General features: G+C 47.6%; 1 protein-coding gene across 9 annotated transcripts in view; it reads left to right on the forward strand.

Moving 5' to 3' along the window:
• The window catches only part of CRACR2B (calcium release activated channel regulator 2B), a 46,982-nt gene that overhangs the window by 25,866 nt on the left and 5,098 nt on the right, over nt 1-16,018 (forward strand). For 8 of the 9 annotated variants that reach the window (XM_017812203.1, XM_017812195.1, XM_017812177.1 and 5 more), the window contains 8 exons: nt 2,738-2,925; nt 3,605-3,676; nt 4,094-4,148; nt 8,211-8,290; nt 11,437-11,725; nt 11,909-12,050; nt 12,281-12,362; nt 14,913-15,027. In XM_017812203.1, coding sequence (XP_017667692.1) covers nt 2,738-2,925; nt 3,605-3,676; nt 4,094-4,148; nt 8,211-8,290; nt 11,437-11,725; nt 11,909-12,050; nt 12,281-12,362; nt 14,913-15,027 — 1,023 coding nt within the window. Of the gene's footprint in view, nt 1-2,737; nt 2,926-3,604; nt 3,677-4,093; nt 4,149-8,210; nt 8,291-11,436; nt 11,726-11,908; nt 12,051-12,280; nt 12,363-14,912; nt 15,061-16,018 lie in introns of all 9 variants that reach the window. The other variant, XM_017812215.1, reaches the window with a different exon arrangement.

Consider the following 16,018-nt stretch of genomic DNA (forward strand, 5'->3'; position numbering starts at 1 on the left):
GGGTTAGTACTAGCTGCTTTGGCACTAGCTGGTGTAGTTCTCTCCTGTTTCTAAAGGTGTTGAAATGGTTTGTCAAATAATTGGTTTGTCTTCAACTGTAATGCCTTTCTGTGAATGTATTGTTCATGGATTTTCTTATCTGCTTTGTATTCTCTTGGGACAATCTACCTATCAGTTGTACAATACTGGCAAGAAAGACAGGGTAAAAATTTGAAAGTTGTGAGTTTGGAGTCTTTTGTGGTGTATAAGGAAGATGGGTATGGACATAAAAGAGCCAGATTTCTCTAGTTTTTGTTTTCTGACTGCTCCAAAATTACCTGTAGTGAGCAGTTCTGTGACACTTTAAAGAGGTACATATTGTGGATTTGCATTTGGGCACTTGATATACTGATTAATCAGTCACATAAAAGATCTAAGCACAGACTTTCCTTTAGCCTGCCATCCGTGGCATGGACATTTGTATGTGATGGGCCATTCTGAATGCCTTCTTCCTTGGTGTCTGAAGAATTGCTCCGTGGCCCCCACAGAAACAAGTCATGGCAGGCACCTGTAAGATGCTGGTGACTGGGGGTATCCAAGTTGGGTACATATCTGTGATGTGGATGAAACAGCACTTCTCTGAAAACATCAGCTCACTGTACAGCAGCTGGAAAAGCCAGCAAACCTGAGGTGCCATCAGGAAGGATATCAAGATAATGTGCATGTATTTTTCTTGCTGCTCACATCTTTGAGTGCCTCATTTGGTGAGTGCAGTTCTGGTCTTCTCTAATTCCACTGTGTCCTTGGGTATGAAGATACAGAGAACTAACATTACTACGGAAATGGAGCATCTGCCTTAGGAAGGAAAACTGGGAAAGCTTAGACTTGATTTTGGAGAGAAGGGGACTGAGGGAAGATACAAGTGAGCTTTATGAACTCGGGAAAGTGACAGATAAGGTCCACATAAAACTGCTATTCCCCAAGTCCTGCAACAGAAGAGAGGAGGGACACTCAGTGAGACCAGTATGAATTTGATTTAGAAGACCGTACTTCCTTACACAGAGATTAGTGCTGGACTTTTGGCCATAGGGGGCAGGGAGTATTGGCAGTTCAAAAATTAATTGGACAAACAATTGTACGATAGGCTTGTAAATGTTTGGTAAAAGGAGGAATAGTCAGAGATGTGGCCTCTAACATCCCTAGTCCAGGGACCATGGATGCTGGGGGCGTCTTGCTATGGGTCAAGGCAGAATACTTGGGCTGCATAGACATTGTTACTCAAATTGTCGTTTCTGATGCCCTTAACTCTGAGCTGTGTGGATAATCGGGTCCCTCTTGTGGTGTAAGACCAGTAGTGTGATTGTGCTATTCTACAGTATCACCTCCAGGTACAGGCAACATAAACAGGAGAGTTTTATGTGATGGAGATTTCTTAGGGAGGGGCAGTTGTGCTTTACTTAAAGCCTGTCCCTTGGCTTATTGAAAGTTCGAAAGGCTGTAAGCAGGGGTTTCTTAGTCTAAACTCCACTGCTTAGCATATATGGTCATGCTGAAATTCTCCCCAATGTCCAAAGACTAGAGGTCTCCAGGCAAAGCTGGGTGTGACTTGCCCTTGTAGCCTCAGTGGGAAGAGGTGTAGGGTTTGTGTTTCAGGGAACCTAGGAAAGGTCAGCTCTGTTCATTCCTGCTCATGACTGTTGTTCACATGTGCTGGCAGAGAGCAGGGTAGCAAGGAAAAAAGCACTTTACCTTGTGCCACACTGTGCTGCTTTATTTTTCCTTTGAGAGGGGGAGAAAGTAGGCTGAGAGAAAAGGCAAGCTGAAGGTGTAAATGTGGAGGCTGACTCTGCCACCTGCTACCCTGATAGGACCTGATTCCTGGCGCTTCTCTCTGTAAGCATGGACTGTATGCTTTTATTTTGGGCTGTAAGCTCTCAGATGGTGCTGCAGTTTCTGTGTAGCACCAGCTTCAGCAGAGGGCCCTGGTTATCTGGTCTGGCTGGCCAGATACTGAAGTGTCCATATGATCCTTCTTGCAGTGCCCTACTTGTCATCTGAGATGGGCAGGTTTGACTGCTGCATCTGTCTGTGACTCCTTCCCAGACTATGCCAGCCATGTGTGAGGAATTGAGTCACTGAGTATGCTTGAGTATGTGACAGCAGGCTTTCAGCTTCCCAAATCAGGCTTGTTAGTTGTGCTGGGGGCTTGTGCTGTCTCGAGTGCAGCTGTGTCCCAGTGGCATTTAAACAGTATATCTGTCTCCAGCAGTAGTAAAGGCCACCTGATCACTTGACTTTCCAGGTGTAGTGTGAGATGCCCCCTGCACCTCGATATATCCCCCTTTCAGCTGCCGTGGGCTCAGGAAGCCCCTAAAGCAGAAGATGCATTTCAACAACTGTGCTTAATAGGTCCCAACAGACACATTCCCGCTTCTGCCCAAATTTTTCCAGTCCTCCTTTGACCCTCATTTGTGCTCTGATTTCTACTGTGCCTGACAGCAGCAGGCTCCTCACGCTGTCTGAAGCACTTCCTCAGCTGTGCCTAATTGTATTGCTTGCTCCCCTGTGCTGGCATAATGAGAAAGAATTCCTTCCAGTTCACCTTCTCGATGCCACTAGTGGTCCTGCAGATCTAAGTTGTGTTTAACCCCTTCTGCCTTGTTTACATTTGCTTTTTCAGGTTGTTTTTACAGGCATCACTGTAGCACAAGACCCTTCTTCTCTGTGTTTAATCCCTCCTCCTCCTCTCACATTGCAGCTGGAACATCAGCTGCAGTCACTGAACTCAGAGCAGCTGGAGACCCGGGTGCAGAATGAAAGGCTCCGGCACCTGAATGAAAACCTGCTGGAAGAGCTGGAGAAAAGCAAATGGGAGCTGGAGGCGGTGAAGGGGCAATTACAGAAGCTTCAGAAAGAGGCTCAGCTTGAGCAAGAGCAGAAGGACAGGTGGGAAAGGACAGGAAAGGGGGTGTCAGGGCAAGGACACAGGCAGAGAAGGAAGGGTGGGCAAGCAATTAAAGAATAATGATCTCTAATTAGGAGCCTTGGTCTTATTAGAGGATTGCCTGTCTCTTCTTGAGGAAAAGAAGAAACATCCCAATGATCTTATGGGCCTAAACGGGGAGTGATACTGCTATCTCATGCCTACCTTTAGCGGGAAATGAATATATTCATTGATATTTGGCTAGAAAATCAGTGCAAAAGTACAGCCTCAGCCTAAAGAAGTCGTCTTCTCCATGTATTTTCCAGTTCACCATCACCTCTATAGTGCTCTCTTTAAAGATACTCTTCTAATCACTTCTGTTCCCATTTCTGGGTTAAATCTAATAATACATAGATAAAACATTGGGATGTTTCAAATCCAGATGGCAGTGATCATCCTCCCCATCTCTAGCAGCTGAGGAAATGGAGAAGGTGGGTTGCCTACCCTCAGGCTAGAGGAGAGCAGGAGAGCTGTGGTTCAACCCAGCCATCCCAGCTCCCACAGCAGTGCTGCTTCCTCTGAATCCTCCTAGCATAAGGCAGGCCTTTATCTTTGAGAATACCATGAGTGCCCCTGAGAAAGGGATCTTTGTATTTTCTCTCCCGTTAATTTATTTCCCCTTTTAAAATCCCTTTCACCCAGGGATGTGTTTAGAGTCTCCAAGAACATGCAGAAAGAGAAACAAAGCCTCCTTCGCCAGCTGGAGCTCCTCAGGTAAGAGCAAGGCTGGAGGGAAATGCTGAGCTCTTATGTATGTAAGGGGCTGAGGTTTCAGAACTGTGCTCATTTCTCCCATGGAAAGCTACGGGATTGTATTTAAGCAGCGCTCAGACTCTGCTTGTTTTTCTAGGTCCAGACAGAGTTGTGCAATCTGGCCAGCTCTGGCAGATTACAGACTCTGTTATTTCAAGAGGTAATCTCTCCTCTGCAGGAATTTAGTCTTTCCCGCTGGTTAAAAAAAACATGTGGAGCCCATTACCTGAGCTGGGATACACAGAAATCCCAACATGTCTGGCCTTAAATAGCATCTTTGCCTCAAGCTGCCCTTCTGTTCTCACTTTCAAATGTTCTCTTTACCCTATTTTGGACAAGTGCCTCATTATGTCTTTCCTATGTCTTCCTTTGGAGCAGAGAGATGAACAAGAAACTTCGAGATGAGCGAGACGCTTTTGAAGCCAAGAAGCTGGTTAGTCTAAGAAAGAAAATCCCAATTCCCAACCACCCTCCTTTCATCTGCTGCTGTTGCTGTCATCACTTGGGGGCCCGTCACTTCCACGGGGGACAATGACCTGAGCTCACAGGGCCTGGTGTGCTACCTAATACAGACTTCACAGCACCTCTGTGTCCGTGCTGGAGACAAGCACTGCTGGTTGCTGTTGCCAAGTGCCCGAGTTTAACCCCAGGCATGTTGGCTTGTGACTGTCACACAGCCCTGTGCAGGGCTGCAGTGGGTGCTGCCTGCTGCACATGTGGGGTCTGTGTGTTGTGACAGGCAAGGAGGGGAGTAAAGCTGGATGCGTCCCTGGAGCTGGGTGGTGAGGAAGAAGATGGATTCCTAGATGTGCTGCTGGCTGACTGGGTGTGTAGGGGCACACAGGAAGGTTTTGGAGTTTTTCTGACCCCTTGAGTTTGTAGCGGATGTTTTCAGATGTTCCTCTGGAGCAGCTCCCCATTCCTGTGAACTCTGCAGGGTGGAGGTGCAGCAGTGAGCCTTGTGTCAGAAGGCTAGGATAAAGTAGGGCCTCTGACATCTGGAACAGTCAATCTCTGGCCTTTCCCCGATAAGCACAAATATGGGGTCTATTTTTAATTCTTACTGTTTTTTCATGAAACCGTCTTTGCGTTCCCTAATGTCCCTGGCAAGGCTGCTATGTCCTCTTAAACCCATCCCTGCCACCATGTGTCTTTGCCTGCTCTGCCACCATGCCCCACTTGAAGATCTGGATGTAGATGCCTTGCAGTGAGGACAGGCAGTGGTAGGCTGGGAGAGCCTTTCTGTCTGATTTGTAAGGGAATGTGGAAGGAAGCATAGGGATTGTGCTCAGATAGGGAGTGGAATGCCCTGCTGGGAGAGAGGCTCGAATTCTTCTCCAGGTGGAGAGCTGTATAAAATAATGTCAGTAACTCTTTTGGATGGAGACGAGATGTGTGTGCATATGCCTTTGTGTGTGTGTGTGTGTTTCTGAAAGCTGAAAGATTTTTTTTAATCTCCATTTTTAAAGCTGCTAGCTTTGTGTATGTGCACCAGAGCTTCCTGCTCCCTCTTGGAGAAGCAATAAACACTGTCACTCTGTAGCAGAGTCCAGGGCAAGCAGGCAAAGAAAATGGTTTCATCTCCTCTTTCCATGTGTTGTGCCTCATCAGCTTCTGGGTTCCTGTGGGTGGGATGGGTGGCCTGTGGAGACCACAGCTCAGGTATGTACCTCTGTGTGTACAAAGCTTGTCTGCTTCTCCTCTGTTCTCTTCTCCCATTCCCCTGCTAGGTCCTGCTGGGGGCTGCGCTGAAACATGGCAGTTGCAGGCAGAGCCAAGAGAGAGTCATAGCACAGAGGAGCCGCTCTCTCCCTTCTCCTGCCACTGGCAGTAGGGAATGAGGCAGCAGGGTGAACTCCTCCTACCACCATTGCTTATCTGTCAAGTCTGTGTCATGCTGGGCAGTTGAAGCCTGTACTGGAGTAAGGTTTTCTTCCTCTGGCCACTCTCGTTTCAGTCCGCAGGAAAGCAGGGCTCCAAGGGATTGCAGAGGTGCTGCTGTCATCACACACCTGCAGAAGATCTGCTGTCCAACCTGTCACACTGTAAGGGAGAGAGAAAATATCAATACTGCCCTACAGCAGCAAAAAGGAGAGTTCTGATGGGGATCCCTACTGTGCAACACGCTCTCTGCCAGAGACTATCATTGCTTTTACAGGCTGAAAAGAAACCCAGGACCTTAATACCCTCTGTTAGTACTGGGAAGAGTTGTGTTATTTCCATGAAGTGAAGGTGTGATGAACAGAGTTTCTTTCATAGCAAAAATTTTGAAGTGGTTGGAAGGAGGGATCGGGCTGTTCATGGGTAATAGCAACCCAGTCACTGCTCCTTTGCTCTTCTCAGTGCCCAGCTTAATACCTTGCTCTTCATAAGAGTTTCTGGCCTTGCCAGGGTGGGCAGGGCCTGGCCCCACGTCACTGTGGGGCGCTCTCTTGTCCCAGTGTCTGGGTCACAAACAGTGATGTCTGGCTGTTTCTGCCTATATGCAAACTACGGATGGATATTTTTAAGACCCAGGGATTGCAGGTTTAGTTTCACACCCATGACCCATCTGGCTGTGGAGTTATGCTTGCACGCTGCGTGTTGACAGAGCAAATTTCATGTCTGCTCATCATGACGAGTGTTTTGGTACTTAAACTACATTGGACATGTGTTTGTATTTCACTGATAAACCAGAATCTTTCCCATCCAAAATGCTTGTACATGTGCTGTTGTGAAATCCTTGCCATCGTGTTATACAGCTGTGATGTTGTCTTGTCCCTTTACCATCCTGGTAAAATGTTGCACAAACCTGGCAGGCCAATAAAGCATGGCAGAACCAATGGCAGAACCTGCCCCATTGTTTCTCCTTTCTTACCCAAGTATGTGCTTTGCAAGCTGTTTCCTCTCCAGGTAGGGTTGTGTCATAGCACATTGTGTGAGAGTCCTTTTGCCCCATAGGTGACTTGAAGGTTGCAGCTGCTCCACTGGCCTGCAACACAGTGTTGTCCTTTCTGTGTAGCTAGAGGGTGCCCTTGAGGGAACCTGCTCAAACACTGAAAACTTCCTCCTCCATCCCTGCTGGAGAACCACTGGTTGTCTGAAACACAGTCTGGCTGTGATGACTGAAGTGATGCTATGCTTTTGGGAGTCCTTTGCCTTGGAAGATTTGTACTCCACAGTTGTTAGCCTCTCAGTGCTGGATTGTTTCTGTGGCTGGAGCTTTTCTTGAACATGTTTTACATGTAAAAAATGTTTTGTTCCCCTCCCTTCCCCCTAAAGTTCCTAGTTGGGTGAGGCCCTCTGTGGAATCCAGAGTGTCTGCTTTTGTTCAACTGAGTTGCAGTAAAGGTGTTCTGGGAGTTCTGGCCAACAGAACAGCTTCTTAATTTTTTTGCCTCTTAAAATAAGCCTTCAGTAAGGGTTACTGAAGAAATAATCTTCATAGTCCTCCCCCAGGGCTGTGGGCAGTACAAAGGAAGGCCTGTCCAGAGCTACCTGCAGGTGTTTGGTCAGTTCAAAACTGCTGTGAGAGGCAGATCTGGCAGGCTGCAAACCCTTCTTTCCACACCTTTACTCCCAGAAATAATTTGTGAGGGCGCATTAGAGATCTCCAGACTTGCAGACTGGATACATCTCCCTTTCTTCTAGTGCCGATGCAATGGGCACCTTGCTGTGCTGTTTCAGTGTTTTATGTGTGTGGCCAGAGCAGTGAGCTAGTCTGTTTGGGGTGGGGTGAGGACTAGGCTTTAGCATGGCATTTGGAAGATTTGCAGGTCAATCCTCTCTGCCACAGGCTTTGCTGTGTGATTGCAAGCAAGCTCCTCATCTTTGGCTCCACTGGGAATGCAAAGCTGCTGTATGGGGGGAAAAGGGTTGTGAGAGAAGTGGTCCTGCTTTCTCCTTCTCTGGGGAGCGAGTGAATACTGGCTGTAGGAAGTGTACAGTCTGAGGTAAGTTGGAGGAAAGCATGGAGAGGGATATTCATGTAAGGCAAAGCATGTGCATTGCCCTTTGCAGCGTGGTCTCCTTCCTTTCCTGTGGTTCATGTGCAGCTTTGGGTGATCACTGGTGGAGGAGGGGTATTAGTGTCTTCTCAGGAGGGGGCAATTGGCCTGTCCCACAAAACATCACCATAAATAAAGAGGGAGGTGGGAGAAGAGAGATTCAACTGTGAGACCAAGTGGAGAACAACCGCAGAAATAAAAACTCTGGCTAGAGAAAGAATTCAGTTTGGAACATTACTACTTTTGATGAATTATGTTGTGAAGGAGACAGCAGCAACAGTGATGGCTTCTTGCACGAATTAAATTATCTGAACTAAAGAAAGCACACCCAGTGCTCACCTCTGTTTGAACCTTCCAGTGGGGCACTACCATTGAATGGTGTGGGGCTGCAAGGGCTCCAGCCTTGCCTCCCCGAAGTGCTCTGCAGAGGTGGTGAGTGGTTGAACAGGGGCTGATCAGGTTCCTGGCTCGTAATCATATTCTTCATTCCTTCTCTTTTCAACTTCCAGGTGCCTCAGAACAAAAAGCCCCTGTTGAAGAAAGGCTCAGTGCTAGGCAGTTACCTGCTGGACGACAAGCCAGTCAAACGGTTAGATGGGTGTCTGTGTTGTGTTCATGGTGTCAGTCTATGCCCACTGGAGTAGCCTGTCAGTCAAACTGTACCCTGTGTCTAGTTCTCCCACCTTGGTGCTGGCTGGTTTTGGGAGCACGGAGGGATGTAGCTTTTCTATGGCTCGAGCTGCCTCTTGGCATCAGGTAGTGTTGGCTCAGCATGAAGCTGAGATACCATTAGCTAACTTCCATGGGGAGGTAGCTGCCCTGCTGCTTTTAACTGCAGCAATGGGGGAGCAAACCCAAGTGCCATCAGAAGGTTTGGGACTGTTCATGGGAAGGGAATCACAAAGGCTGCCTTTAACCGAGTCAGGCAGCTCTGTTGAAATGACTGGATCAACTTCCAAGTGTGCCAGTTCCTCCTCAGGCAGAAATCCTGTCCATTGGTGCCTAATGCCAGAGCCCATATCCCTGGGGCATGGGAGAGGGCAGGACTTTCACTAGGCTTGGATTCTTTCTGGCAGGTGAAGGCCCCAAGGTGAGGGCCCAGTTCCAGGTGTGTTCATCTTGCCCATCTCCCTGTACACCTATGCAAAAGCTCAGCTGGCACACCAGTCCTCCCTTCAGGCAGGGCAGGCAACATGTCTGTGTGGCCAAGGCCTTTTCTTCCCCCCCTCCCCCATACAAGCAGACTATGCAGTTTCTTCAATACCCACGTATGCTTGCCTGAACCATGCTGGCGTTTAGCATCAGCCCTTGTGAACTAGTTGTGTGACCAGCACACTGGTATTGGCCAAAAGCCTGGTTCCTCTGGGAGGCAGGGGAGGCCAGCCCAGCCCTGACTTGGCTTGGAGCTGGATCTCACCTGCAACTGCTGGCCCCAAACAAGTTTTAAAGGCAGCACACTTCCTTGTCTCTTACCAGGTCTCTGCAGAGGGTTCCATTGCTCCCTGGTTCCTCCTAGTGCCAACCAGAGACATGGGTTTAGGCTCAGAGTTTCTTCCATCTTCAACCCACACTTAATGTCTGCAATTCTGGTAGTGGCATTGAGCTCCAGGCTCCTTAGCTCATGGACTGGTGGAAAACCAGGTGGATTGTGGAGCAGGGCTGACTCTTTGAGCCCAGGAAGGGAGATTGCTTGGACAGGTTTGAGGCAGAGCTCTTTCGTGGCTGCGTGACTGGCACACATGCTATCCATCAAATCAGACTACCAAGTTCCCCCGTCTACCTCCCCGAGTATTTCTTGCAGAGATCCTTCTAGCTGCTGCTGGCATAAACCCACTGAAAAGGCTTAACAGGTGGAGAAGTCTGGCAGTAAGGGTGATGTGAGAAGGGGAGAAGTAGTTGCTGGCCCTGTGTCTGTCCCAGTGCTGTGTCACACCACATTGCTTGAGAAACATGAATAAAACCAGTGAGATCTGAAGTCACTATTCAGAAGGTTTTGTGTTTGTCCCTTACCCTCCTCTCCTTACCCACCCCTCCCCCCCACAAAGAGGCTCTTGAATCTCAGCTCCTCATTTCATGACTTGTGCCAGCCTTGGGAGATGGGGGCTGTTCCTCAGAGCCTGAGTCTGGGAGTATGTGTTGATTTTCAGGGGGAGAGGTTCCAGCTGGCCTGGCTCTAGACTGGCATTCAGGGCAGATGTGGGGAGGACAACCAGGAATGTGAGCTCCCTTTCATGGAAGTGTAGGCATGGCAGCAGGGGAATTTTTCAACCCGGATAAGGTGTACTTGTAGGAGTGAGAAAGGAGAGTTGTCTTGATTCCTGCACTAGTAGCAAGAGAAAAATGTTGCAAAGTGAGGTGGAATGTACTGCCTCTGAAGAGACTGACTGTAGTAAGCTCTAATTTGCTTCCAAATGCAATCTGCTGGCCAGTGAAGGCAATGGAGATGTCTGTGGTGGATAAAGCCCTTTGGTTGAGTTTTAAGTGTTCTCACTCCCTTTGGCTTTTTGTTCCTCCTGCAGAGCAAAGTGCATCACCCTGCTCTTGTGTGGGCACAGTCTGTGCAACACCTATTCCCAAGTACCACAGCTTGGACAGGGTTCCTGGGCATTTGTTGCCATTCAGAGCCAGTGTGGCTGGTTGGAAGCTTTAAAAAGAAACATCTTTCAGGTCCCGGCTCCCATACCTTGGCCAGATACAGATACGGGCCAGAGCAGAGCCAACACCAGACAAAGTGACTCTCACCTGTGTGAGAATGTTCACTGCAATTTGCACATCTGTGGCAGGTTTCTGCTGCCTGAACTCAGTAAGACTCTGGGACAGCAGTGTTCGGGAGTGCTGGGCAGGTTCCCTGGAGCAGGACTGTGTGCCCGCAGCAGAGGGCACACTGCGTGCAGCCTCCCTGGGATATCAGACAGTCCTCACGCCGCTGCCTGCAGGCAAAACCCTCTTCACTAACCTCAAAACCTTTGTTACTTCTTCGTATTGTGTTTCGTAAGAAAAATAGTGAGGTATTTTTTGCCACCTTTTTTTTTTTTTAAGGTTCTCTTTTTGCCACCTTTGTATGTTTTGCCTCGGGGCCCCTGGTGGTCTAGTGGTTAGGGTGCAGGACTCTCACCGCTGTGACCCGGGTTCGATTCCCAGCCCCCCGGGCAGATGGAGCTCGTCAGCCCTGTAAGGCAATCCATCTAAGAGAAGGTCACTCTAAACAAACCTACGTCCTGGGGACCTCACTGCCACTGTCCAAGCTTGCTCGGCCCCGGCAGATGAACCTCAGGATTAAAGGGTGGGCTCAGTTCAGCCCACGCTGGGTCTCACCTAAAAAATCCACTGCGCAGGCTCGAAGGGTTAATGACCTTTCTCAAAATCTTCGCTCGCGAAGACTGGCCATTATATGTTTTGCCTCATTTTTCAGTACTGGGGGAAATGGGAGGCAAAGAATTCTTCAAAAAAATCCAGAAGCCGGCAATTTTTATTAAAACCAATGAAAAATTTGTTGGCACATATGAGTGCAGCACAGCTCAGGTGAGCTGTCTCTTTTTCCTTAGGGGTGCCTCTGATGACTTAGTCACGGGGAGTGTGGGGAGTGTATGTATGAAGTAGAGTTCCTGCAAGCACTGCATATGCACTAATTGGATTGTGCTGGTTGTTTTGGGAATTTGCAACCTCCTCCTCTTCCCTATCTCTTTACTCCCTACCCTCCCACCCTGCCTGTGATGCTTATGAGCTTTAATACAGACAACTGGCCTCTGCGGACCTTCCCTTCACCTTCCCAGCGGATGTGGCAGTGGAAGAACCCAACAGAAAGAACTGTAAATACTTCCCAGGCAACGGGACATGGATGAAGACAGGAGAAGGCACAAACTTTGGAGACAACCCTAGAGACAAGGAGAGATGGCCCTTGGCAGCAGATACTGAGTGGTTTAAGATGACTTTGAAGGGTGACACTGACTGCAGAAAAAAAGCAGATGGCTTAGATGCTGCTCCGCTGCCTCCTAGAGCACAGCCTGTTGGCACTGAAACCAGGGTGAGTGTAGTCACTTGGGGTTCTTCCTCAAACACCTGCTACCAGGGACTTGAGGGTTTCTGACTCTCTTCCCATCTAACTCCAGCTCCATAGGTTTATAGTGCAGGGGCCCAATGCCTGCACAAATGAAAGCACAGCCTGCAGCTAGGCTTTTCAAAACCAAGTCCCTTTCTTCCATTGTAGCTCCAGGCACTGGAACCAGCCAGCTGTTCCCCAGATCGCATCTTTAAAGTGGTGTTTGTAGGGAACTCTGGTGTTGGGAAGAGTTCCTTCATCCACCGCTTCTGCTATGACAGGTTCTTGGCTGAGCTCAATGCAACCATTGGTAAGTAATAGGGTCCCTGACTCATCTGGATAAGAAGGGTGGGAAAGTCAGCCTGGACAAATGCTTTTTTGCCTGTATTATAGCCCAACTAAAGGTCAAGATGGTCCCTCTCCCAGTATTGAATCAATCTTGCAATTGCCCTGAACTAAACAGAGTTGATCCCTGGCCATTGTAATGGCAAGCGGCTTTCTCCCTCTCCTACCTTATGATCATTGTTACTTTCCTGACAGGTATTGATTACCAGGTGAAGAGTCTAATGGTGGATAACACCCAGGTTGCCTTGCAGCTGTGGGATACAGCTGGACAAGAAAGGTAAGTAATTTCTCTGAGGGTGCCCTACTGCCAGACTCATTGTAGGAAAGGGAAAGTGCATGCAGCTGGTTTCTACCCCTGGGAAAACTGTTAACTTCAGAAGGACCAGAGAGGTCACAGCAGCTATTCCAGTGCTGAACCTGCAGCAAAGGCCTCTTTCAAGAGATTTCTAGAAGCTTTGGCTGTGAAGCAGAGCCTGGGGAGATCTCTCTCAGGATTGACAGAAAAGTAGTTTTCCATATGTCTGACGTGCATGCTTGTGGCTCCAGGTAGTCGGTCCATAGACACTGTATGGTGTGAGGTTCAAAGCTCCTCCAACCCTCAAAGCTCTCCTGCATCAGCCTACTTCTGGGAAAAGCTGCAGGACAGGGCTGCAGGTTAGGATAGAAACTAAGGCTCTGGATAGACATTCTGTTCTCAGATTCAGCTGTGCTACTCCTATCCCCAGCTGCTCACCTCACCTGCTATTCAGGGGGTGGGAAGGACTGTGTGAACCTTTCCAGGTCGGATTCAGTTGTCAAAGCCAGCTGCATTAGTTTGACCTGTGGGGAAGGTGATTTGAACTACCCTGTTGGACTCTGTCAGTGAGGTTATTGGCCCCTCCCACTGTCCCTTTTTGCTGATAGACTTGTGGAAGCGATAATCCTTGGTAGAGGGACTGTGCAGCTTTTTGTGACAGTGAACACAGGTTCCCATTTGAAGGCCTCTAGTTTCGAAAGCATGGGCCATCTCTAGATGTTATCAGCGCTGTTGGTGAGGATCAGAGTAGTAGAGGATACACTTGACCCTCATCTGCTACTAGAGATGAAAGCCCATCATTACCTTCATGTAAATCACATTTTACTTGGGATACACTTTGAAGCTTAAGATGCAAAGCTATTTCAAGGGGACCATGAACCTCAAGGGCCAGACAAAAATAAGTACTGGATATTTAGGGCTAAATATGTTATGGGGGCAGGCCTTCAGGAGGCAGCTGAGATCATGGGAATATTATAATCCTAAACTATGCCAATGACGCTGTCTGCTCAGTCAGCTAGACCATGCAGACCTGGTGGGAATGTACTAAGTAGGAGTATCTTATTGAAAAGCAACTATCTCTTCCAAAATCAAGCTTCATGCTAAAGAAGTAATGATTTCTGAAAGGACTCCTGTGGATATTTCGGTGCTGAAACTCAGCAGTAAGGGGAGTTATGACATAAAATGTGACATTTTACTGGGGCCAGATTGCATCAAATTCAAGAGATTGTCTGCAGAAGGATCTTTAGCATTAGCAGGTCTTAGATGTGTGCTTGAAAGAGAGAACTTGGCTCAGTGCTGATACCAATTAGAAGACATGGGAAGAAGCAAAAGCTTTTACTGCTTCTGGAGAAAGGTGCATGCTACCTTTTGATGTTTTTTCTGGAGCATCTGGTCTGTCTGGCAGGTCCAGAGATGCACCTTGACTGCCAAAGACACAGTCTGTGCTTTCTCAGTTGGGTAGTTGCCAGAATGTCATGCCCTTATTGCAGTGAGAAAGAACAGTCTCCAGGCAATCATCTGAAGAGTTCAGGAGGGTCACATCTTGCTGTAGGTTTTCTTGGCTCGTAATAGAATAGTAGAGTTTGCTGTCCTGTGCAGGGCTGAAATACACAGCTTTCCAGTGAGATCTCAGTACTTGTGTTACATTTAATTCCATCAGTTTGCAATCAGTGTGGTTATATCATGGCTCTGTCACAAACTGCTTACAGATTTTTAAGGTTTGAGTTTGGTTTTTGGTTTTTTTTGTTTGGTTGGTTTGGTTGTTAGTTTTGGTGTTTTTTTTGGGTTGGTTTTTTTTCAGTTTTTTTGTGTTTTGGTTTGGTTTTTTTGGTTTTGTGGGTTTTTTTTGTTTTGGTTTTGTTTGTTTGTTTTAGTTTTTTGGGGTTTGGGGGTTTTTTTTGGTTGGGTTTTTTTTTTTAATTTATTCAAAAAATACAAGCCTGTGGTTTTAATTGGTACAGAGAGGACACAGTAGATGTCTGGTGGGAGTTTTTCCTGGAAATTATGTCTAACTCCCGATTTTTTATTTATGATGGCATTGATTTATAGATTCAAGACTGTAAACAGACTCTATTGATGCTGAGATCTTAATTGCTGTTTTGGCAGCACTGGGGCAGACATTATGCATGCCTAGTTTGTACTGTGGTACAGCTTAGTCTGCAGATTCTTACAGACTCTAGAGAAAGATCATGTTTTGTCCAGCACTTTCCCTTTTCATAAGCAATTTCCTTTTCCTATCCCTCCTAAGCAGATTCTTGTTTCTTTCTTCCTCACTTGCAAAGGTCTTCCTTCCTGCTTTCTCAGAACAATGCATTTGGAAAGACTCCTGCTTACCCTTGGCTGCCTGGCCTGCCTCAGGAGTGCAAGGATCTGACCTGTCGCCAGGGTGTACACACCAGCCCCAGGGGACACGCACGGGGGCTGCCAGGCCTTGCCAAGGGCCTGCACTAAAAGACAGATAATCCCACTCTATGTTTCTTGTCATTACACAGCCGTGGTTCTGAGAGTGCCTTTGGTTTTGTTTGGGCTCAGGTTTCGGAGTATTACCAAGCAGTATTTCCGGAAGGCAGATGGGATTCTGGTGATGTACGACATGACGGCCGAGTGCTCCTTCATGGCCGTGCGGAACTGGATGAGCAGCATCCAGGTGAGAGCGGGACTGCGGCTATCCAAGCTCGTGGTGCTGCCACTGCCTTGCTCCAGACCAGTTCCAATAGTCTGTCTGGGAGCGACGTTCCCCAGCGCCCCAGGAGGTCCTACTGACCTTGTGGAGTTGAATTATCAAAGCAGATGCTGTGGGTACTGCCTGTGGGAGTCAGGCTGGGACCAGGGGCTTTGTGCTGAAGATACCAAAGCCAGTGTAGGCCATTGAGTGAAGGAGGGCTGTTTCTGTGGCAGAATGTGGTGGGACCTGCCACAACAGTAGTCTGTGTTTGTAAGCAGCCCATGTGCATTGGCAACATCTCCTAAACATGGTCACATCACACCTGTGCTCAGGTAAGGAGATGTCCTGGTGTCCAGCCTATGCACAGGAAAGGGAGACAGCCCTGATGCATTTAGGCTCAGACCTGCAGCACAGCACTTTGTATGGTCACATCCTGACTCTGGATATTTCTAGATGGGACTGCATTATTAGTAATAGCTTTTTTTGTTTCCCTCATTTGCTCCAACTTTAACAATTGGTAATTTTTTCCTTTTCTATTTTTTTCTTTATTTGGTAACTGTGTATTAATATTGTAACTTGCCCTCCTGCCTTTTATTTCCAAACTCTCAAAAAAAGCATTCATCTGTGGCTTGTATCTCCTTGGGGAGACAAAAATACCCATCTATATGATTTAAATAAGTTGGGTGTAGATGAACAAGATGTTGAATGGGAATTGTGAAAGGTGGTTTTGTTGTGATTATGCTGAGTCTCAAAATAAAACAAGATGCTTGTGAAATGAATAAGCATAGGATGGAGGTTTCTAATATTATTAACTTCCACAGGCTTGTTGGGAAAAACAAACAAACAACCACTCAGCTATTTCTTTGGACTCTAAAAGATCAAAGGTTAAGATTTTCAAAACTAAACCAGCCTCTGAAAATCAGGCTTCTTTCAGGAAGGTTAAACTGAGCACACAGAAAATCAAAGCAGGCAA

Source organism: Lepidothrix coronata, unplaced genomic scaffold, assembly GCF_001604755.1.
Source record: "Lepidothrix coronata isolate B3197 unplaced genomic scaffold, Lepidothrix_coronata-1.0 Scaffold1, whole genome shotgun sequence".
In the NCBI taxonomy this organism is placed as follows: Eukaryota; Metazoa; Chordata; class Aves; order Passeriformes; family Pipridae; genus Lepidothrix; species Lepidothrix coronata.